The sequence below is a fragment of the Pararge aegeria genome, chromosome 4, assembly GCF_905163445.1.
Source record: "Pararge aegeria chromosome 4, ilParAegt1.1, whole genome shotgun sequence".
NCBI classification, from domain to species: Eukaryota; Metazoa; Arthropoda; class Insecta; order Lepidoptera; family Nymphalidae; genus Pararge; species Pararge aegeria.
Genome location: NC_053183.1, coordinates 4,735,412 through 4,759,769, shown reverse-complemented (window position 1 = coordinate 4,759,769; position 24,358 = coordinate 4,735,412). Strand labels below are relative to the sequence as shown.

The 24,358-nt window shown below is 34.5% G+C and overlaps 3 protein-coding genes across 5 annotated transcripts; 2 read left to right on the top strand and 1 right to left on the bottom strand.

The window, feature by feature from the left end:
* The first annotated feature begins 7,101 nt into the window (after window positions 1-7,101).
* Window positions 7,102-14,879, top strand: LOC120623397 (SET and MYND domain-containing protein 4). The gene is made up of 7 exons (XM_039889408.1): window positions 7,102-7,562; window positions 8,289-8,484; window positions 8,556-8,915; window positions 9,008-9,649; window positions 9,765-9,980; window positions 10,471-10,594; window positions 14,645-14,879. Exons 1-7 carry the CDS (start codon window positions 7,238-7,240, stop codon window positions 14,834-14,836), a joined length of 2,055 nt encoding a protein of 684 aa, XP_039745342.1. The 5' UTR covers window positions 7,102-7,237; the 3' UTR covers window positions 14,837-14,879.
* LOC120623398 (dynein light chain Tctex-type protein 2B) lies at window positions 11,698-15,583 on the bottom strand. 3 transcript variants are annotated; one of them, XM_039889410.1, is made up of 5 exons: window positions 15,410-15,583; window positions 14,318-14,378; window positions 14,103-14,226; window positions 12,999-13,148; window positions 11,698-11,976 (listed from the first exon to the last, which is right to left on the bottom strand). In XM_039889410.1, exons 2-5 carry the CDS (start codon window positions 14,334-14,336, stop codon window positions 11,811-11,813), a joined length of 459 nt encoding a protein of 152 aa, XP_039745344.1. In that variant the 5' UTR covers window positions 14,337-14,378; window positions 15,410-15,583; the 3' UTR covers window positions 11,698-11,810. The 3 variants fall into 3 exon arrangements, with proteins under 3 accessions (XP_039745344.1, XP_039745345.1, XP_039745343.1); XM_039889411.1 differs by having other exon boundaries at window positions 15,549-15,574; XM_039889409.1 differs by lacking the exon at window positions 15,410-15,583 and adding an exon at window positions 15,021-15,083.
* A 501-nt stretch (window positions 15,584-16,084) lies between these two features.
* On the top strand, window positions 16,085-24,168 carry LOC120623279 (target of rapamycin complex 2 subunit MAPKAP1). Its single transcript, XM_039889221.1, has 6 exons — window positions 16,085-16,504; window positions 17,496-17,873; window positions 18,341-18,672; window positions 19,783-19,952; window positions 21,523-21,661; window positions 22,316-24,168. The coding sequence occupies exons 1-6, from the start codon at window positions 16,173-16,175 to the stop codon at window positions 22,513-22,515; spliced, it is 1,551 nt and encodes a 516-aa protein (XP_039745155.1). The 5' UTR covers window positions 16,085-16,172; the 3' UTR covers window positions 22,516-24,168.
* The last annotated feature ends 190 nt before the right edge of the window (window positions 24,169-24,358 follow it).

The following is a 24,358-nucleotide window of genomic DNA, read 5'->3' as shown; positions in this document are numbered from 1 at the left end:
TTTCATTTTCCATCTCCCAGGGAACGTTCTGATAGGTCAGAGTGAAAGCGCGGTTAAACAGTAATTATACACTGACCAATCAGATATGAGTTGTTTATTTTTTTTAGGTTTAAGATTAAAATTATACCTAATTACGTATCACAGTTTATAAATGACAGGAAATCATAACAGGACATTGATGATGACGGCTACAACTTTCGAGAAAACTGTACCTATTTAGCCTAACATAGGAAAACAACCTACATAAAACTCTGCACTATAATTACCTACAACTACTCCGCTACACGTACGCGCTATTGTAATCATGAAGTGCTCATTTTATATGATTCACCGAGATTTATCTTGTAATGCGTTTTGCGTCTTTGAGTTAATGTAATGATCCCGGAAGATTTTTAAATGGTCACACCGAAGAGAATTGCACATTAGCACAGGCCTAACCTATAAGCTAGCCTAGCTAGCATAGCTAGCCTAGCTAACATATCATCAGTATTCTAAATATTCCACAGTTGGACATAGGTCATCAATGTACATCTAACCTCTCCCATCCATCAACTATCATATCAACCTATTATCGGCCCACTACAGGGCACGTGTGTCCTCCCACAACGAGACGGGGTTAAGGCCGTAGTCAACCACGCTGGTCCAGTGCGGATTGTTGAATATAGTAATAGAAGAAAAATAGATTAAGCTCAATGCTTATTTTATATCTTTTTCCTAAGCCACTCCTGCTTTTGTTATTCCTGTAGCGTATGCTGTTAGGGCATCCGTCCGTCCGGTATTTCTGTCAGCGGGCTGTATCTCGTGAGCCGTTGTAGGTAGACAGTTGCAATTTTCCTATCATCTGCCAATATAACAACAAATTATAAAAACGGTAAAAATTTAAAATTATTCGTATACAAAAATAGTTTTAGCCCGATCGTAATAATGTAAAATCTTGAGTTTCATGTCACACCTTGGTACGAAACCTTTCATGTGCAAGTCCAACTTAACTTTCTTTTTGAGTGTAACTTGCCATATGCTTTGTTATACGTAAAATTTCAGATTCAATACATGTGCATCCATATATTTATCTCTTAATTAATCTAAAACATTAGCACCTTAACCAAACACTCTCACTATTAAATAGTCAAATGAAATCTTAATATCGATACTCTATATCGCTCTTTAAGAACGGACAAACAAGACTCATATTCGCATCCATGTTTTGTGATTCAGATAATTTATTGTAGATTTGCTAGTCACGACTTTAAGAATATTCTAGTCACAAATGGTGATTGTTATGCGCGTTAGATATGGGCAAAATGAGAAGTTAATGCGATCCGGAATACTTCCACGTGGGGTTATCCGTAATCGTGCATTGATTCAGCATGGTTCGTGCATGACTCTAAGACCAGTAGCGCCTCGCACCTCGGCTTTACTTTATCTCATTATTGATTGACTGAATTCTGAAACAAAATTAATACTAGTTGAGAAGGCAATAGTCTAATGTTTTTACAGAAAATAATTGCTTTTTGTGAATTATTTATGCCCAAAATATCATCATCATCATATCAAATATTGGATCGAAGCCGGTACTTTGCTAAAATGCATGATATATTATGAAAATTAAGCTTAATTTGCTATACTCTGCAAAAGCAGGAGATTCCACCATACGGTGTAATTTATAATTTCTTCAATTATTATACTCCACAACAAACAGATCTTCAGCAATGTAGGGTACACTACGCGCGTATCGCTCCGAAACTGGAGCATCCTCAGATGTTGACTTTACAATGAATAATAGTTCAGTCCACAACAACAGTTAACCAAAGTCAAAGTCAAAAATATCTTTATTCAAGTAGCACTCCCATAAGTGGCACTCTTGATGCGTACATGAGAATTACACAGTAGTGAGATGATGGCGATAACCACATTGGTAAACTTTAAACTAGAGCAACGAGGGTTCCAACGCGTCCTGGTCTAAGAAGAAGCCCACAACAAACTTAGGCGGGTGTTTTTTTTTGTTATCACCATTTCACATTATTAGAAGAGCAACCTGGTTAGAGCAATAATTAACACCCAAGCTTTTTCATTGATTACGTAGTCCTTTATACTATAAAAGAACTTTTCTATAAGCTTACGTTTAATAGAAACTTTGAACTTTATAAGAGACATCTCCAAGATGTCAATGGGTAGTTTATTGTAGAATTGTATGCAATTTCCTTTCAAACTTACAGTCTTCAATCCTTATAGTCCTATAAAGATTGAAGAAATTATAAATTACACCGTACAGATTCTGCTGCTTTTCGCGGAATATAGCAAATTAAGCTTAATTTTCATAATATATCATCATATCCATCCATTTCCGGCCCACTGAAGGGCACGGGTCTCCTCTCACAATGAGAAGGGTTTAGTTAACTAGGCTAGGTCAAACACGCTGCCCACGCGCGGATTGGTAAACTTCACACGCCTTTGAGAACATTATGTAGAACTTTCAGGCATGCAGGTTTTATTTATGATGGTAATAATAATAATAATAATAATAGAATCTGGAAACAAGCCAAAGTGTATGTGGTACCTATCGTTATCTCTACTACAGGGGTTATTCCCAATAATCTTCTACATAGCTTAAAAATAATAGGTCTGGAAGAATCTCTTTACATCGGTTTGCAAAAAGCTGCCATTTTAAATACATGTAGTAAGAAAGTTTTTGCAGGTTGACGAAAGCATAGTATAGGTTTAACATAAAAAAACAATACAAAACACACCACACGCTGCATTTACTTGGTTAAGGCCCGTTAATGCAGTTAAAACCAGCCTAGAGCTGAGAAATACAAACACCAAAAATCCAAAATAATAATAATAACGTTTCATTCAGATAAAAATCCATAGCTACAACAATAACAATTTTCCTATTTTATAAACTAAAATTGGCCAAACCTATAAATAATTAAAAAAATTATGAATCTCCTAACTAAGGTAAATACCCTCTTGAGCACCAGGTGTGATGATGATGATGTTACAATAATTTTCCGGAAACGCATGATTGATTAATGCGTAACAGACAGTGGAGAATTAACCGCAACGATATCTGACACCGATGACCAACCAACGAGACGGTATTATGTAAACACGGGTTGGAATCGTAGCACAAGAAGAAATGAGAATATTTATCAAGTTACAGTATTGGAAATCTAAACCTAAAAAAGGTTTTCTATCAATCTGTTTTTCTGTAGTCGGTTATAATTAACGGACCAAGCATATGGTCCACCTAATGATAAGTGATAAAACTTCCCATATATACAAAGCAATGCGTGTTCCTTGCAGTGAGAGATTTGTACATTTAAACGGAAATAGTGCCTATTATTCTTTATCTAGGCTTGTTAAGAGAAAACTTTAAATAATATAGGCACACCTTTCAGTGGCGTGTATAGAGGGTATGCACAGCGTATGCACATGATATGGCATTGTAAGAGTTATAAAAGGCCTACCCTTAAGTATTTCTAACTAGTACTGGAGATTTTCTTCATTTTATATGATAACAATAGAACGATTTTTCTAAAACACTACAGGTTTTACAAAATGTTTAGGAAAAGCAATGTTTTATTACACTCATGAAATACACACACCCCGCTGTTGCTTAGTCTAGAATCGGTACAGTAATGTTTGATTCTGTTGTTTCCAAGACCCTGATAGGTTCTGAGAGTAGGGTATGCAGTGCCTTTATGCATCTATGCAGTGCACCCCACTGATTGGCGGGGGTCCTGTCACAGAATAACTACTTAATAGCTACCTTATACTAGTATTCCCGTAAAAATACCTTATGCCCTGAGTAGATTTGAAAGCTAGCTTTTTCAGCACTGAAAAATGCATATAAATATTTTGTTTGAGTTTTAAACTAGTAGTAGGTCAAGCCGCTTCTGTGAAAATCGATCTGGATGGTGAAGGAAGGAGGAAATACAGACGGACAGTAGGACACTCCGTTTATATATAAAAATACTCCGTTGTCGGTCTCTAAATAAATTATTAATTAGTTTTTAAAGGACAATGTGAGATGGTGATAACAAAAAAAAATAACAACAGGCTAAGTGTGTTGTAGGTTTCTTCTTAGACCAGGGCGCGTTTGGAACCCTCGTAGCTTTAGTTTTGAGTTGACGAATTTATTTATCGCCATCAACTCACTCCTATGTCATATTTTACATGTACTTAATGTACGCATCAAAAGTGCCATCTATGTGCCTATTTGAATAAAGAAATATTTAACTTTGACTTTGACTTTAAGTTTTTTTTTTTTTTTACTGTAACCTTAAAAATAATTATTAGAAGAAAATAAATATACTCTTGCAATGTTTTATTATAAAGCCACAATTGCAGGCTATAATAAACAAACACGTCAGAAAACAAAAATCATATTAAAACTATTTTCGTGTTTGGAAGCCGCACAACTGAGTGCTGCAATTTTAATTTCAATTCCATTTACGTCAGCGGTTTTTTCTAATGAAACTGCCAAAAAGGGTCAACCAGTTGAGTCAGAGCTTTGGAAATTCTGGAAAGATCGGTCGTTTAAAACTGCACTGCCAGTTTTTGTCCAGGGGCGGTCAGTTACCCGGACAAAAAGTTGCGTGTGCCACAGTTTTTGTTATTATGGCTACTTAGAATTCCTTAGGGTGTCCATAACTTAAATGGTAGCGCTTTTTTTTGTCATTAGTTGGCAAACTATTCTGCCTCGAAACGCAGTAAGCAAATTGTGGAATACTGGATGGAATGATGATATATTTTAAGAAGTATGGCAGTTATATTCTCACAAGATAGAAAAATGAATTTTAAATGTGAAATGTAAATTGTTGATATTGGAAAAGAGCAACTGCTGAGTTTCTTGCCGGCTTCTTCTCGGTAGAATCTGCCTTCCGAACCGGTGGTAGAGTCGCTACACACAGACAGACTTGACGTTTCAAGAGTGGTTTTATTATGCCTACTTGAAAAAAATGAATTTTGAATTTTGAGTTTGAATATTTAACCCATACCCAGATCACTCAGATCGTACCGTAATGCTTAATCACTTAGCGGCACGTCTTTATCGTCAAGATAGTAACCAGCCACAGCCGAAGCCTACCACCAGACCAGACTAGAGAAAATTCGGAAGTAATAAATTCCCACATTGCCCCTGCCGGGAATCGAACCCAGAACTTCCAACCTAAAACCACAGTGCACAACACTGCGCCAGAGAGGTCGCCAAAAATCATTGAGCTTGATATGTTTTATATTAATTCGACATTTCGAGTAAACCAGGCAAATCTGCAAGGTGCAATAATTTACCACTGAAATTTCTTTAATCATTGAACTTTAACTTCAGTAAGTTAGCAAATATCTGAGCATGATAAAGTCAAGTCAAAGGCATCTAGGTCCACTGGTTTAAGCTAGCCTGGCAAGAGTTAGTACTTAAGTTTCATTAGTATAAATTTAATCTTATTTTATTATAATTTATATATTTTGTGAATTTTATGTGCTGTGAAATGCATAGCAAAGGGGTGTTTAATATGAACCTGACATTTTTTCTTTCAAAATATAGGTCTTTCATCAACACGATAAGTATTAATCAATAGCTGGAATCAATGCAAGACAGAATTGTGAGGGACAAAATGTCAAAGGGCGTATTTATTTATGTAAACAAACATTTAATTAAACGGCCCCAGACAGTCACAGATAGTGTGCAAATGTTTTAAAAAATAAAAATTACATCACAATTTACAGAATAAAAATACAATAATCAGAAATAAGTAATAATGTCGTTTTAAATTAATAACGCGAATAATACAATCACAAATGTTGTTATACAGTTACAAAAGTTAACTGAGTAGGTATATTATAAGCTATAAGTTTTACCTTACGAGGGAGGCTGCCTGTGGGCTGTGCCCATTAGTTAGACTGATGTCCGACTGGAAGCTGATGATGGTGACGATGACGTTTGAGCTGAAAGATGTACAAACGAAGAAACAGGACTAAAAGTTGTAAAAACAGAATTATTGGTGTCCCTAGTTCTTGATTCTGTGATGCGCCGGATTCATGGATGGATTGACGTGACCTTCACCAAATTCTAAGTATTCGCCCCGCTAAGACAATTAACGCTATAATAAGTTGATTGCCTTGCCTTGTTAGTACAGTGGTTAACATGTGCATTAAGGGTCACAATTGGAGTGCGATTCCCAGGTCGGGCCAAAAACTGTTAGGTATTGGGTTTTTCTGTCAGGGAATTCTCAGTCGGTGCCGAGCTTGTACACACTAATAAAATATATCAGTTGGGGTTTAAATATTAGAAATTTAAGTTTATGACACTATTTTAGATAACTCTATCTTAAAAATACACTTACTTTTTTCTCAAATGTCTTATTATGTAAACAATTTTTCAATTACTTTTTAGTGTAAAGATTGTTTTTGAAAATATTAAAAAATAAAAAAAGCATACACTCATAAAGAATATCTATTTTATTTATTTTATTTGTTTTTATTTATTTCAACACATTTGATAATTTTTAATTTTTAAAACATACTTTACACTAAAAAGTAAGAAAAAATGGACTTCAAATTTTTAAGATGACATCCCAACGTCTTACGTTTTTAAAGAGATCGGAAGGAACATGATGCAGTAAGTATCTTTTACCATAAGAAGTAGGTACCTAATACCGGAACCAATTATAAAAAAGTTTTATATCTTTTTCATCCATGAACTTTGATTTACTATGATAACCAAATAAACAGAATAAAATTGAAGGTCGACCCTAACCACTTAAATGACCCTACATAAGTGGACTTAAATATACTATACAGTGGGTACATGCTCCGAGCAAGACCTTTTCCAAGAACGATGTCGATCAAAGGGTATTAAAATTTTCCATAAATTGATACATACTCGTAGGTAATAATGATCATACATGAGTACCAAGAAATTAATTATGTAGGTAATTTAAATAACAAGTATAAGAAACAATTCTTCTAGAATCTTAATCAAATTGCGTAACTTTAATAATAGACGTCAATATAGAGAAATGCTCCGAACTTCACTCTGTAGCGATCGGCAAACGAGTGCTCCAAATATAAAAATAGAATAGTCCACACATTGAACCGGCATCTTTCGTACGTTTTTTAACCTAAAAGTCACTCAGACCACGACACAATCGTAAAATTGTACCCAAAATTGCTTAAAATTTACTATAATAATAACAAAAATTGAGACGACGAGAAACCTGAAAACAACGTAAGAATGTCGCAAGGAATAGAGGGATTCTTCAAGAATTTTCATGATAATATAAACAGCAGAATAGATGATGTGACGAGCAACAATTTCGCTAATTTGGAATCCAATTCAAAGCGTGTATCGTATTTTAGCAGTCTTCCCTGCGTAAAGGATTATGATCTTTCAAATGACGTTGTTAAAAATGAAACCGGTGGTAGTTTTCCTGTTAAAAAGGATTTCGAGAAAGCGCTACAGCTAAAAGATGAAGGCAATAAAGCCGTGCAGAAAGGCGACTGGGCTAAAGCGTTACAAATGTACAATCAAAGTATGGTTTACATGCCACAGAAAGAAAGTAAGTACCTAGTACGTAGCAAAGTGAGTAACACGATGACTGAGTAACAAGTACTTAGGGCATCTACAAGGGACAATTTATAATCTACCAACTCTAAAAGTACCGCTTAGTTATTCCTTTTCGTTAGGTTAAACATAAGTTGTAGATTTTCTCTATAAGAACTAGCTATTGGCTGAGATTTAACGCGGGACTCGTTTATTTTTCCTTGATACAAAGTATCCAGGATGCAAGTTATCTCGATGCCGAATTCACCGAGATCGGCACAGTGGTTGAGCCGAATATAGATAACAAACAAATAATAACACTTTCGCATTTATAATATTAAGTAACTTCAGATATTATTATAAACCTTGCAATTTATTTGCTCTTAAAACTTTATTTTAAAGTTACACTCAAAATTATATTAGAAAAATTATTTATCATTCTTATATTTTTTATCATTCTTAGACCCGAGTGCATATTTGGAGACGTGGTACGAGTAGATACACTACGCTGACTAATTGAATTCTCGGTAACCCATCCTCACAACAATGAAATACATGCAAACGTATTTTAATGTACCTACTTATGCCTATTGTGTTAAAGTATTTTCACCTTTACCTAACCTTTAGTTGTAGCTGTAAGAATATTTGTTTCATAGGTTAGCTTAAGCTTAAGTATTTTGTTCTCTTAACTTGTTTATATTATGAGACCAATTTGTTTTACGCAAGTATTTAAATATTTCAGCTGAAGAACTTTCAATTATCTACGCAAACCGATCAGCTGCTTTAAATCATTTGCAACAATATGAAGATGCTCTTACTGATATCAAAAGGAGCCTCTCCATGAGTTACCCTCGACACCTAAGATACAAAGTTTATGAAAGAAAAGCCAGATGTTTGCTGGTTTTAAAAAGAAACCAGGAAGCTGTTATAGCTTTTCAGTAAGTAACATTTTATTTTTGACATGTAGCTTCATAACTAAGTTTCATTAAAATATATTGTTTGTTTACAGAGATACATTAAGTGCCTTAGATGAAGCCAATAATCTTGATAAAGAAAAAAGAATGAAAATGAGAACTGATGCAAAGCTTATGTTGGAAATTTTACACAAAGGAATGGTGCTGGCTGGAAATCCAAAGGACCCAGAACCTCTGAAGAAAATTCCACCCAAACCAAAACTACCAGGGAAACATAGCCACCAATATCCTGCTGCATCAGAAGCAGTTCAATTTGAGTACTGTGAAGCTAAAGGAAGATTCGCAACGGCGACCAAAGATATAATACCCGGTGAAGTTTTGCTAGTGGAGAAACCCCATAGTGGCGTTTTATTAGGAGAATATTCGAAGACTCACTGTCAAAATTGTTTTGTAAAGTAAGCTCTACCTATACCTTAGATTATATTTATGCTATATTTTGGAATACTACTTGGAAAAATTTTAATATTTCAATTATTTCTTATTACAGATGCGTAATCCCTTTACCATGTCCGAAATGTCCAAACGTAATATTTTGTAGTGATAAATGTCTGGATGTTGCACAAAAATCCTATCATGGATATGAATGTCATATCCTTCCACTTATTTGGAAGTCAGGCTGTTCTATAACCTGTCATATTGCACTAAGGATGATAACACAGAACAATAAAGAATACTTCAGAGGCTTGATAAAAGATTTACATAATAAGCCAACAGGCACATACAAAACTGATGATTACAGGAACATATACCATTTAGTTTCGCACGAAGATAAAAGAACTAAACAAGATTTCTTGCACAGAGCACAGATGACCCTTTTCCTGTTGAAGCTTTTAGAAATAAGTGGTTATTTTGACGGCAGACCAAAACAAAAGTCCGTGGAAATTGATGAAATAAAATCAATGGCAATTACTGAATGTTATGCAGAAGACGTCGCCTTATTTGGTGGATTAATATTAAAAAATCTTCAAGTTCTCCAATTTAATGCCCACGAGGTATTCGAATTACATTGTCCCAAACCAAAAGTAGGACAAAATATAATAAAGCATGACGGAAAGTCGATGTTTCTAGCTGGTGCCGTCTTTCCAACACTTGCTTTGTTCAATCACAGTTGCGATCCAAATATCGTAAGGTAGGTAGTATTTATTTTAACATTTTCCAGGAATTTTGAGTTTTAATTGTCAATCTTAGCTTAAATAAGTGTTCTAATAAGTTTATGTTCTAATAAGTTTTGTACTCGATTACAGATATTTCTGCGGGCCCCATGTTGTCGTTCGCGCTGTAAAAAATATAAAGGAAGGCGAAGAGATATCAGAAAATTACGGGCCAATATTTACTACAGTGCCCAAAGAGAAGCGGAAGGTGCAGCTAAAGGACCAATACTGGTTCGACTGCACTTGTATACCTTGTGAACAAAATTGGCCAACATACGAAGACATGACTGAGAATTATATGCGTTTCAAGTAAGTCATAAGAAACCTTGCACATAATATTTTCATTCGAAGTTTAGGCGCGTCATTCGCAATTATAATGAGCTGCGAAAAATCAATGCCATCAGTTTCTGCATGCTTTTTTTTATTATTTATGAACAGAAAGCCAAGACTCATCCTTTTATCACTTATAAAATTGTTGAGATAACTGTTTTCTAAAAAAAAAACAGCTTTATATTGACTACTCCAGAATGAATGGTTCTAAAGACTGCGGCCCGGTATTGTAAGACCTCGACAGTAGGAAAACTTCCTCAAAATGGTGGTTCTAAGCGGATAATTAAGACCGCAAAAAGCCGCGTGAGGTATAATGTGAGCCGCTGAAAAATCTATTCAGCAATTACATAGCTTGTCGTCCATAGGGTATATTTTGTCGCAGGCATATAAAGGGTAGGTACATTCGCGGTAATAAACCAAAATAAACGCGGTCCTTTGAACCAACTAGCAGTAATAATATCGCTTTCAGGTGTGATTCTGACCGGCCCTGTCCCAACGTTATTCCTGTGGCGTACGATTGCAAGGAGTTTATGGTGCAATGCGGTCTATGCCAGCAGTACACGAATATTTTGAAAGGACTGAAGTCACTACAAGTAAGTTAATGGAATTATACATCCTTGGACACTCATTTTACAGTGCGATACTTACAGCGACGTCGACATCGACGTGGACGTCGATAGCAAAACGACGTCAATCTGTTGCAGACAAAAACAAAATGACAGCAGCCTGTCCACGTCCATTGATCCACAATATTATCATTATTATTGCAGGTAATATTATTAAGTATTACCTACTAATAGGTAATATTATTAATAATATTATTATTTATATTAGGTATTTGTAATGCCATCACTTACTACCGCGGATTAGAAAGAGAACTTTAAAGCACAATTATTGGTTTTTTAAATTAATTTTTGTAACTTGTCTTTGATCAGCTTTGATAGCAAAACAAAATGGCGGCCCAAAAGGCAAAAACTTTTTCTTTATCTATCTTTGTTGGCACTAAGAAAAAACTAAAATTTCGTCTATTTTTTTAAGACAATAAATTAAATCATCGTTACCGCCAATGTTTTTTTCAACAGCCTGTAAGTGGACTTAAGAGCCGCAACCAACGAGAGAGTTTGCGAATAATCACAACGATGGGTTTGTGATCCCAGTAAATAGTAATAGTAGCACTGAGAACGCTGTTGCCCGTTGTCCTTTATGTTCCCTTAGTCCATAGTCGCCTCGTATGACACCCACGGGTAGAGGAGGGGTGGAAGACTGTATTCAGATCTGCCGTCGCCATACAGCTACACCTATGCTTACAGTTGATAACTATGCTCAAAGTTGATAAATATGAATAATATCAGACTTCAAAATAATTTAAAAGGAAGTAAAACTCGTCTTGTTACCTAATTGCTGTTTGAATCTAGATTTCGTGAATACAGTATATAAATGTAAAAAACATACAATGGATGTGTAATCAAATTAGCATCCACACGAAAATTGTTCACTAAACATTTTCGTTAAACAAAATATGACAAAATCACCATATAAAGTTACACATTAGCGAACACTTGAATATTACTATAATTTTTCAGCCACATGTTTGTTTATTACCTTTAATGGATTTTCCGTGAAACTTTATATCTACATAGACTAGGCAATAATACTAGAGATGATAACAATAGTTAGGAAAAGAAAACCAGTTGAGTTGGTGAACTTTTTTATTAATTCTTATCTACAAAATATTTGCCTAATACTCCTTTCTTAAAACATACTCGTACATAATTCATCTCAATGTAAAATAATACTAAAGCCTACTTATCAATACATGTAAATACCATAGACAATCGTGTAACAGAATATAGTGTCGTTCCTGAACAAATCGTCCACATACGCATCAGTTTCTGGGTCCCAAATGCACCTTTGACCACTCTTAATGCCGGCGCCTTTCATCTCCACTATGATCGTTTGGACTAAAATTTTATACCTGAGAACAAACAGTTAAACCGAAATCATAGATTATGTAAGGTCGCTGGGTGATTAATACCTATGCAATTGCTAATGGATCGATATAACAGAATTCGTTTCTTTTTTTTTATTGTTTATTTATTCAGGAATTATTTTAAAAATAAGACTGCTATCTTATCTAAACTTCAAATCTTATAGTATTCTGGCTGGCTCTGAATAAGTTGAAGCCAGGATACTTTGCCAAATCCCCACATCATGAACATTAATTTTAAACTGAAATATTTACTGGCCCGCCATTGGTGGATTTAGTTCAAATTTCAAAATTCGAATGTAAACTCCCAATTGGAACCAAATTTAAAATTGAAGAGGGTAGCTAGTGATCAGGACTTTGGTCTTCGGGGAGACCGAGTTCGATCAAAATATTTTGTCTCCTCTTACCTTTCGGAGTTATCAGGTGCGTTTTAAGCAATTTAATATTACTTGCTTAAACATAGAAGGAAAACGTCGTAACAAAACTATGACCGAAAGTTCACCATACTGTTCTCAAAGGCTTGTGAAGTCTATCAGTTGGCACTTGGCCAGCCTGGTGGACTACACCCTTTTTTGGGACAGTAATGGAAATTTAGAATTAAGCTTAATTTGCTATACGCCGCGAAAAGCAGGAGAATCTGTACGTAGTAATTTATAATTTCTTCAATATTTATACGCCACACCAAACAGATCTTCGACAAAGAATAATTGTTGTCTTAACATAGCATTCATTATAAAGTCAAAATCTCCTTAGACTTCTCCGGAACCGGAGCGAAACGTGCGTAAAGAATATCCATGTCCTGAGATCTGTTTGGTGTGGAGTACAAAAATTTAAGAAATTATAAATTACAGCGTACAGATTCTCCTGCTTTTCTAATCTAATTTTTAAGCTTCATGGAATTTACTTCACGCAAATTAACGTCAAATTCTATCCAATATTTGGCTGGTATTAAACAGTTGGATCTGTACAATTATAGATCAAAATGACAACTACCTTATCCTAAAACTCACCTCTTCATATCGAGGTCCTGCACTCGTTGCCTCACCGCGTTTGAGATGCTCTTGGCCCAGCGAGGAGCCTGGTCCGCTCGGTACTGTCGCCCCATCAACTGCTCCTTCATTGAAGACAGCATTATTTCCCGAACGTTCTCCGCTTGAAATCTTTAAAAAAAAAAACAACTTAGGTATATAGTCTCTTTTAAAATGGAACAAAGGCTAAGATAGACTGTGAGATGGTGATAAAAAAAACCTGGCGAAGTTTGTTGCGGGCTGTTCTTAGACCAGGGCGCGTTTGGAACCCACCTAGCTTTAGTTTTAAGTTAACGAATGCAGTTGTCACCATCACTAACATTAGTGTAAGATGTTAAATATATGAACGCCTGACGAACGAATAAGTGCCTGTAATAAGGTCTACATGATAAAAACATTTTTTGAATTTGAATTTAATATTCTGAATAGTTTATGGACAGAACTGCGGTAATACGAAAGCTCGTTGGTAGAATTCCTATTGCACTTAACAAAATGTTAATGCTTAATTGGAGGGTCAAGGCTTTTTAACAGAACTTTCTAGACCTTTCAAAAATAATCCAAGGGTGGTTATTGCTGAAGTCCTTCCTAACTTCTACTCTTAACGGAACGTCTTATATGGACCGCTTGAGTTGCAGTCAAGTTAAAGGTCAAAGAGAAACGTTTATGGTGGTACAGTCACGTCCAAAGTTGCCCATACGACGATATGGTTAAACTTAACCTGTGGCGTGTACTGGGTTTCTTATTAGGGTATGCATACAGCAGGACATTTGCATAAATGGCAAAAGTTCTCCTCCTACAAGAGTTATGTATGAATTTTAGGGTAAGCAGTGCTTTTGTGCATGTATGAAGTGCACGCCACTGAACTTAACCCGAAAAAGCCTACGGAACGACGCCTACTACCGCCCGCAACCTAATTGACGACGGTCGAAAAAGACCTCAAGAAAGCTCAGCTTAATATAATAGCACAAAACCGTTCTGAATGGAGAATGCAGTCAGGCAGTCTATATATTAAAAAAATATATATAATATAAATGTGATAAAAATCTCTGATAGATTTTAATAGAAATAGAATATTGATCAACTTACTTGTCACCTAGTCCCGGTCGGACTTCATATTTTGGAGGGGCGAGTGGTTTTTCCTGCACGGGGCTGAGCCCAGCCTCACTTCCTGCACTTGCGACTCGTACAACGTCGGAGCTTTCCTCCACCACTGAAAAATAAAACAACTGCTTAATAGGTGTTTAAAGTTTAAAGTTTTGGTGATTTGAAGAAATTCGTTTCAGATACTAAGAAAACTGTACCTTCTTCTTCATCTGCCATTTTCCTTGGAACACCTTTACTATTTTCCTTTTTTGTTGTTACCTGTAAAAAAAGAAAGTAAAGTAAAGCAACGGCCAACAGTCACATTTCTAGTAAAGTCAATTTATTAGTAAAGCCCTAAATGACTCAAAACTTCCTCAATGTGGGTCAGATTGTTTTCGTCTCAGTCCAATTTATATTAGCTTCCGCTTCTCTCATTTGACAGGGAATTAGAGCTCATTCGCCCCAATGCTCTGTGGTTACAAAGCTTGAATGATTAGGATAATGGTGAAATAAAGAAAGATCATAGTTTACACAATTGTTTTCAGGACACTGAAATGATGTACAAGCTTGGTCGGGTAGCAATGGAAGAGGGCAAGTATGGTGAAGCAATGAAGAAGTTTATAGAAATGCTGAAACTTTATGATGCTACTTTAGCACCACCTTATCGCTCATTTTACGACTGTGTGCAAGACTTGAGGAGCTGCATGTTGGCTATGGGCAACTATAGTATTGTTTAGGTTTAAAAGTTTGGTTTTGTTTTGTTTTGTTGTATTGTTTTTAATTTTTATGTAGTATTTCTTTTATTAATAAAAGTTACTTGGTGTTATAAATTCAATAAAAATCCCTTTTATCCCTTTTCTTAATACATTATCGAAACTTATGCAATGAGTGTAAAGTCAAATAAAATCATGCTATTTTCACCATATCAAAGCTGTTTTTGTTGGCAAATGCATTCATCATCTCAGCCTAATAGTGTTGCAGTAGTGCTGGCTCATATACTATAATGTAAATGTAGAGGAAGGTAGTTATAAAATAGCGATATTGCGCCCCACTGCGGCTTGGCATTTCTAGTAAACATAACTGCAAATGTTTCTTAACGATTTATACCAGGTATTTAAATACCCTTCGTTTTAACTTTCAAACCAACAAAAATTAACAGTAATATATCGATTGGATAAACTACGCCATAGCTGCAAGTTAGAAACCGAACAACTACAACCTCACAATCCTACAAATATCGCAAATATTATGGTGAATAAAATTTTTAATAACATACAAAATTATGGTAAAAAGCAATTTTTAACACTTACTACAAATGTTTAATGTAAATTTTGTAATTTACAATCGGACAGTTCTAGCGAGAATACATAAAGTATCACAACAATTAAAATTAGTAGTCATTTTAAATTCCAGTTGACAATATCAATATTTAGTATTTACAATTTTAACCTCAAACACACCGATACACTGAACGTTTCCATGGTAACGACTAGCACGTAGTGACGTGACATATTTAGTGATGTACACTTTTCAGAAAATATCAATTTTTTATTTTAATTTTAAATTATATTGTAATCAAATGAGTTTTCTACGATTTCAAACATATATAAATTAACAAAAGGTCCAAACGAACATATATGAGCATTTGACCTTTGACAATCAAAAAACCGATAGTTTGTAAAAACACGCGAAATGAAGAAGAAACAGATATATCGTAATTTATAACATCAAATCCAATTGCAAAAATTGGAGTTTATAAACCTCCCATGTTTTCAGTCAACTAAAAAACAGAACCGGCTGAACCATGAACTTAATAATGTTCTACAGCGGGAATGATATACTTTATTACCTTAAAAAGAAGTCCAGTAAAAACTGACCGCTTTAGCTTTGTAACTACTCTGCATAAAAAATATTGCTTTAAAGTTGGCTACATTACCTTCCTCTATGGTCTATGGTTATCAAATTAAACGTCATTCATATGTCATAAAAGCATGTCCAACAATCTGTAAAAAAACATGCAAGTTGTTTGTACAACACAATATTTACAGCCCAAAACATATTAATTTAGTAACAATGGCGACATATGATAATAAAGCGTGGTTGCTAAAAAGCGTACGCGACGCGTTTATAGCCACAGATGACACCGGTCTCTGCGAAATTGTAATGGCAGGCGAAGATTTTTCCAAAATTTTTCAAAACAAGGCCATGGAAGAGAAAAAACGTGAAAGGGATAAAGTGCTTTACCAACCGAGTACTAGTAGGGGCAAGGAATCGGGTACAGATGACGAAGACGACAGAGAGCTGGTCACCCAGTTTGATCCTTACCCAGATATGGACGATAGTGATGAAGACGAACCGTGCCCTAGTTACCCCCGTATTCCTGACGAATTTTTGCCAGTACACAGGTATATCGATGTTATATATTATATCGAGCGACCAATTGTCTTTTTTGGAGATTATGAAAATAAAGCTTAATTTGCTATACTCCGCGAAAAACATGAGAATCTGTATGGTGTAATTGTTATAATTTCTTCAATCCTTATACTCCACACCAAACAGATCTTCGGCAATGTACCCTCTACACACGTTTCGCTCCGAAACCAGAGCATCCTCAGGATATATCATGGATTCCCGAAAAGTAACACCTGCTTCTATCCCATGTTTTTTTTGGAATCCATACTAAGATTATAAGTGTGTAAGTTTGGCAGACATGTAGTTTACATCATAAAGAGCAGCTGCTGGTAAAAGTTAGGTGGGATTTAAAATAAAAGCAGTAGTGACCTATGACTAAGTATGGCTTGACTGCTTACCTTAATTTGATGAAATTTAATATAAATACAGTTGGCTCCTGGATTTTGATCAAAGAATTTAAGGAATATAAAGTATTCCTGTAGAAACAATGCAGACAAAGTTGTGGGCAACAACTAGTTGTTTATATAAGTATCATGTAAATACTAGGTTGAAATGCATTAATTTGTTCCTTTGTTTTCTTTCTTTACCCATTCAACCTGTCCCATTTCAACCTGGTGGGTGGTGCAGTTAAGAAGGAAAAAGAAACTAATGTAAGATTATTATTGGCACTCCTTAATGGTAAACAGCAATGTTTACTAGTTAATTTATTGGTATAATACAACATAATAAGCTGTATTGGTTTTAAAACCCGGTCTGTTAAATAAAACTATTTAGCAATAATGTGGTATGATAAGACTATTATTATCACTCAACAAATCTTTACTAAACTTTCTATTAAATTAAACACTATGACATTTAGACAAAGTCATGTTAAATATCACATTGCAACATAGGTGACAGTGCAGGATGCAGGCCATTTTTATAATACAAATTACTTAATTAATGTATTGATAAATTAAAAAATACTAATCAATAATTTTTCAGACAAAAGCTTACTATAGACAAAAAGGAGCAAGATTTAAAGAAGGCTGCTAAAATCAAAGTTATAAAATGGGAGGATCCACAAGCTCAACTCACATCTGAACAAATGGCCGAAGTTTTTGCAAAGATTGATGTTAAAAAACCAGAAACAAAGAAATCTTTGCTAGCAGAACAGCTAGAGAACTGCCCTGACCTACCCCATCGTCAGTACCTGGAGTATGCAAAGTTTGATGGCACTGCACAGCTCGGGCTACCAATAAAATCATTTAAGATTTTTATGACAATGCTTCCGGAGAAATATCAGAATTATCCTGTTGTTATTTGTGTTATTGCCAGTGCAAAGATAAAAGACTTGATTGGCTTCACATGCTACAAATACAGGTATTTATAATACAAAGGGTCATATTTTTATAATAATTTTCTATACACTTCTAATTTTGACAACATTAACAAGTCATTTGCCATTATAAGCCACCTGTATCTAAAAATTTGTATGATCATTCATAAATTAGATTTTTTATCTAGAAACAGTAACCCAAGAGTAGAATGGAACTTATTTTAAAGCCCTTATTCACAGTACTTAAGCAGCCAACTTTAAAAAAAAATCATCATAAATTACCTACTTTATATCATAAATTATTTTAAAATTAATATCATAATCTTAATTTCACTTAGATGGGCTATTATTTTGCTACTCCAGTTTTTGAGTTCTCTGCAGTTATTATGATACTCAATATTTTTAAGGGTACTTAAACTACACCTAATTTTCTAGGAATTGAAAAATATCAACCACACTGCTTATGAAATTTTATCTTACTCTACAATTTAACTATAACATTCCTTTCCAGCATTGAACATCCAGACATAACACTAGGCTCCGTGCAAAACTATGGTTTATTTATAGTGGAAGATGATGGAGAAGTAGACTGGGCATTCCCATGCCTTGACAAAAATGAACCATGCTCAAAATTTGGTTTCACATGCCTTGGCCTTGTGGACCTAAAGAAAAGAGATACTGCTGTTATGGCCTGCCCTATACCTGATTTTGATCTGCATTCAGCGTTTCAGTGCTTTCCAAAAGTGTCTGTCTCCGGTCAGAGTAATGTTAATACATCAAGACTTCATACAGGGGACAGCGATACAACTGAAGTTTTAAGGGCAATGAATACCGTCATTGAAGGTAAGACTTTATAAAGATGCAAAAGATATATGAAATTATCCATTGATACTAATAGAGCGTCAGGTTTCCGAAGTAAAAGCTGCCAAAGTTTAACTAAATTGAAAAGTCAATTTAATTTAATTTTTTTGTATATGCTTTGTACACTCTCAATGAGAACAAGTCGCTTACGCGTATCGTAACATTATACTGAGTACATTGTACTGCAGACTGCAGTGTATAGACAAACCTACCTGTGGACCTAAGCCACTGGTTTTACAGTCGCTAATTCTGTACTTTAAATTATTTGCTGAGGAATTGTTGACAAAGTTGAGCTTTAAATCATATTGATTTAAAGCTTTATCATATCATATGAATTTAACACTATTGTGTTAAATTTAATTTTACTTCTACGTTCCCGCGTTTCGATACTCTTTATGATACGCGACTTTGCGCAATTTATATTTTTGATACACTTGAGTGTAACGATCTCGTACTAGTGGCACTGTTCTAATTGATTTTGGTTAGGTCCTGGTCTTAAGAAGATGAAACCCACAATTTTTGACGGCAATGCTGAAAATTATTAGGTTATTTATTTACATTTTCCAAAACTCACCCATTAAAGGATCTAGATTAGCTGTATACAACGTGTACATAAAAACCGAAATAATACTTTGGAGGCTTTAGAGGTACATTATTTGCTGAGACCTATCGGTGAAACCGAAACTCTAATAGTTTGAGTTGACCATTGCCGTAGTTTTTACTGTAAAAAATCATACAAGCCTAAAACATCACGTGCAAAAGTAAAATGAAGTGACTCCTGCCTAGTAGCCTAGGTACATGCACGTGTCGGTCTTTTATCTTCAATAGGGTTGTCATAAATACTTGGAATGTTTTGAATTACATCAAAAAAATATAAAATCAAACAAAGCATATTTATTTTTACATACGTTTGCATGTAAAAATAATAATATGCTTCCCCTTACAATTATGTAAACATAGTATATGTATGAACGCTTCATAAGTGCCTGTGATAGACCTACATGAATAAAGAAATTTTGAATTTGAATTTATTATATAAATTTGTACCTAATATGAGGCAAATTTGTGTATTTTACGTATTTTTTATGCCAGGTAACAAAGGTTTTGGATTCCAGTCTGGCGCCGTCGCAGATGCCTCGCAAGACAAACTATACAGGGTGCAGCTATTACATAAGGTGCGGGCGAACACACCAGTTCAGCTGGGAATCACTCTGGACACTATAGAAGTTGTGCCACTGGTTCCGAATAAGCACGCTTTCTGGGTATGTAGGTTTTATTCCTATTTATTTTGTAAATGCGAAGGTGTATGTGAGATCCAATCCGGAATTATATGAGATCTGTAAAGGAACCAGATTTACCGAGACTCAACGCGTGTCGAAGCTGAAGTGGCAATAATAAATATACTACGACAATACACACGCCATCTATCCCAAAGTAAGCGTAGCTTGTGTTATAGGTACTAAGTTAGCTGATGAATATTTTGTTATGAATATAATACACATAAATACTTATAATATACAGATAAACGCCCAGACACTGAAAAACATTCATGTTCATCACACAAACATTTTCCAGTAGTGGGAATCGAACCCACGACTTTGGACTCAGGAAGCAGGGTCGCTGCCCACTGCCGATGCCCTCAATGGGTCCGAGGTGCTAGAATGGCGACCTCGCACCAGAAAACGCTACGTTGGTAGACCCCCGATGAGGCGGAAGGATCAAGCGCTTTGCAGGGAGCCAAGCGGCACAAGACCGCTGTATTTGACACTCCGTACAAAAGACCTATGTCCACTGCCCAGCAAAGGACGTCAATCCATTGGTTGAAATTATGATGGAAGTGGGTATGTGGGTCCTAACTGAGCAAATAACCGACTTGATTTTTGGCATAAACCCCAAAGCCCTGCTAGATAACGCTGCTTGACGCTTCTAAATCGCGCTATCGTTGCACTGTTTTATGTTGCAATATTTTAATTATTATTAAGCAGAATTTGTTTAAAAACCTAACCATAACATTTAAAAAAAAAAAATGGCTGCGCCCAAACTGGGTGTACATATGGTACATTATATCGTTAGATTTATTTTAAATATTGTATTTTTTTTTTCAAGTTAAATAAAGTTTATTTAAATATCAAAAATAAAATATTTCTACATAATTAAATAAATGGACATAATAATATTGTATTATAAATGTAACATTTTGTATTGTGCTGGACAAATTGAAGTTGACCTATTTACTTACTAATCCAAATACGCAATGATATAAATACATAAAAATAAATGTTCTTTCTTACCTTAACGCGCATTGTTAGACGGCGCGGCGCACCATCATATTTTATACGTGACTCTATGGTTTATGAAAAATAAATAATATACTATTAAATAAATAAATAGGTATTATACTACTATTATCAATTCAAAAGTTTGGATGAATTTTTTTTCTAAATAACGCGGCTATATATAAATAGCCAGTAGTAGGAGGAGTAAGCAAAAACTATATCCGCTGAGAGAGGATAAAATTAACGTGTCCACCTTCCAAGGCACTGTGTCAGGGATAAGGGGACATTTACCCCCTTTATTATTAGACATAGAATATTATTTCTACTTGTGTGCCAATGCTAGGAGAGTTGATACACCATTTGGAGAAGATAAAATGTTGTCCTTTCCCCAGGGAGAAAAATGTCTCCTTCCCACGCTAGCCTTGCTAGATGATAACTGGCCTAGTTCATAGTTTAAAAATAACCACATAAGACCTAGCACATAAGACTACTCGACTCTCCTCTATCTACTATTCCAGGAAAACAAATATTCATTTTTTTTTGTAATTTCTTGCAGGCGCGTCCAAAATATTTTCTTCACAGCATGAACTCCGTAGCGTGGTGTCAGATATTGGAGGAGAAAAGCAGCAAAACTACATTCAGAATAGTATACTCACCCAATCATGATGCAGCATTTAGTGATAGGAATAATGCAGGTATTTATTTAAATGTTAAGGTTATAACTAGAAAATTTCTAAAAAGTTGTAATATCATTGGTGGCAATTCATCAATACCTTTAGCTTATTAGTCTCCTACTGTGCTGTATCATCATTATCATCATAAACATCGACCCTTTACCCGCTTAAATTAAAAACGCACATAAGTATCGGAATCGGGATCCACGGCTTAACATACTCTTCAAAGCCCGTCGTTGGACAATAGGGTTGCCAACCATCTCATGTAGGTAGGTATTCTTTATAATCTTTATTCTAAAAGAGAAGACCATTGTCATAACCCAAATATTCCACTGTTTACTGTTAATATGTTTGTATCCTTACGAACCATATCACAAGTCACATCATGTTGTTTATTTAGTATGTTTGGAAACATAATTCTTTAAAAATGATGTAAAATTGTCGTGCCGCTAAAAAAAAAAAATTAAAATAATAGTTAATTTTTTTAAAAGTTGTTTCTCTTTATTTACCCTCTCTGAAATCAAATTTTAATAAAAGTAAGCACCTTCCTGACTGATAAGGCAGGTAAAAAAATATTTTGACAGAAAAACCTAATATCTCACAACTTTATTAGAAATATTGTTTGAATATGCTAGCGGTAAATAATAAACAATTGTGTACCACTTTATTTTTCAGGTAACGTAAATGTATATAGTCCAAACACCACATACAAGAAACACGATTTTGAAGGTGAGCATGAAATTGCCAAAAAAATTGTTGACAATGTCAACACCATCCTCGACCTAAGAAATAGTCCTTGCCGAAGAGAATACAAGACAGTGAAGGAAAAGAAATTGCAGACCAGAAGGAGTTTCCACACAAGGCATTTAAGTTGAGTTATGATTCCTACAAGCTAAAAGTTCCTAAACAAGCATTTTTGTTTTATGATTGATTAACAAAATGTGAATTTAATTAATTATGGAAACTCCAATTTAAGCACAAAATTGCCTTACAGACAAGTTTGATTGTAGGTACATTGTGTCTTACAAGATTTCGCAATTGAGGAGTCGTTGTCGAGTATGGAATACTTAAACATTGGAGTACAATGGATCATTGTTTTAGAGCTCAAATTTGCCTACAAGTATTTAGCTTGGTCTTTTGACAGAACGTTTGTAAAACAAAAATCAGATGTACTGCGGCTCTATAACTAGTGACATAAGTTGCATTTTACTTTGACGATTTTAATACTCGAAAACGACTTCTCGATTGCGAACGAACTAATCTTGTAATAAACTTGTACCAATTAACACAACTCAAATTATAGTATTTAAGCGCGAGTTTTATATCATGTGAGATGATAGTTTGGAGTGTTGGTATAATGTGCGTAACGTTAGCATTTGTAAAGTACTGGCAAAACATTTCAAAAGTATACTTCATGTCAGCAGGCTCATATTCCAATGTCGAGTCAGTCTATCATTACTACTATCATTTTCTCCAGTCGATGTTGTGTAGATATGGTGTGCGAAGGTCATTGCCATCAACACTATTAAGCCAGCAGCACACTGGCAAACGCCATTGTAACACACCACACCATTTTGTTAAGTCTTTAGTTTTTTCTAAGCACAGAAGAATAAACTTTGACTTGGCATGCATGGCCTTGCATGGGCTGGGTTACTGTGAAGTATATGCCAATGCCATTATAATTGTTGTTTACATAGCGCTTACTTAAAAGGCCTCGAGTACTATTAATTTTTTCTGATAGCCAAACTATACATATTTATTTCATTTAAAACTAACTCCACCGACTAGGCCCAGACAGAAAATACAGCCATATCTCAAACTATTATTAATGTGAATAATTTATACAGGATTATTACGGAAGCTTAGCCTGGTAATGGCACGGCACGAACGTATGCATAAAAATATATTTACGGACTGATGTTAAAGACTAAAGAAAATGTTTTACTGCAAGATTTTACTAATATGAAATGTCGTATTTCGATTTTGAACTGATAAAAAATTTCAAATATGATGAAATAGCTTTTTTTTTTATAATTACTATTGTAAATTGAAATACTGAATGTAATCTAATATCTTTATATTAAAAACTCTTGAATATATAGAATTCCAAGCAATACACATACAGTTTTAAATCGTAGATTGCTAAGATGTTATGAAAATTTCACATTTTTATAATTTTGTATTAGTAAGTGTGTATAAATGGGTGAATTAAGTATTTAAATTTAATAAAACGATAAGTTAGTTTTGAACTTAGTTCAAAGTGTAATTTCATTAGTTTTATTTTTAATGAATTTATATGAATAATTAGAATTTTAACAGTGAAATTATACCTATTGAGTAGGCTTACATGATTTGTTTAATCAAAATGTAAAAAATAATTTCCGCTCATAGTATTACTAATACTTTTACTATAACCTAACTACTATCTATGTTTTAACCAAAAAGTTAATATTTTCGAGTTGTAAGTTAATATTTTTGAATTGTAAGTTAATTAATTTCAGTAATTGTATGAAAGGGATTATGTAAATATTTATAATGAAATGAAATATTAAAATGAATTGTTATTAATGAATGATTTAAGTTGTTTAATTTACCTATTATTTCAATATTATCATAGGTTCATTAGTGAATGTATACATAAAATATGTAATTTATTAACAATGGCATAAAATCTCACTTTAGAAAATTGGCAGATCCAATTGGAATAAGAATGTTACA

Bases quoted from the DNA above. Each gene is read 5' to 3' on its own strand.
- LOC120623397 (XM_039889408.1), top strand. From the start codon at position 7,238: ATGTCGCAAGGAATAGAGGGATTCTTCAAGAATTTTCATGATAATATA. The intron at 9,981-10,470 runs GTAAGTCATAAG...TATCGCTTTCAG, and splicing joins GAGAATTATATGCGTTTCAA to GTGTGATTCTGACCGGCCCT. The intron at 10,595-14,644 runs GTAAGTTAATGG...AATTGTTTTCAG, and splicing joins AAGGACTGAAGTCACTACAA to GACACTGAAATGATGTACAA.
- LOC120623398 (XM_039889409.1), bottom strand. From the start codon at position 15,059: ATGATGAATGCATTTGCCAACAAAAACAGCTTTGATATG. The intron at 13,149-14,102 runs GTAAGTTGATCA...TTTTTTTTAAAG, and splicing joins CGACCGGGACTAGGTGACAA to ATTTCAAGCGGAGAACGTTC. The intron at 11,977-12,998 runs GTGAGTTTTAGG...GTTTGTTCTCAG, and splicing joins CAGGACCTCGATATGAAGAG to GTATAAAATTTTAGTCCAAA.
- LOC120623279 (XM_039889221.1), top strand. From the start codon at position 16,173: ATGGCGACATATGATAATAAAGCGTGGTTGCTAAAAAGCGTACGCGAC. The intron at 16,505-17,495 runs GTATATCGATGT...ATAATTTTTCAG, and splicing joins GAATTTTTGCCAGTACACAG to ACAAAAGCTTACTATAGACA. The intron at 18,673-19,782 runs GTAAGACTTTAT...TTTTTATGCCAG, and splicing joins AATGAATACCGTCATTGAAG to GTAACAAAGGTTTTGGATTC.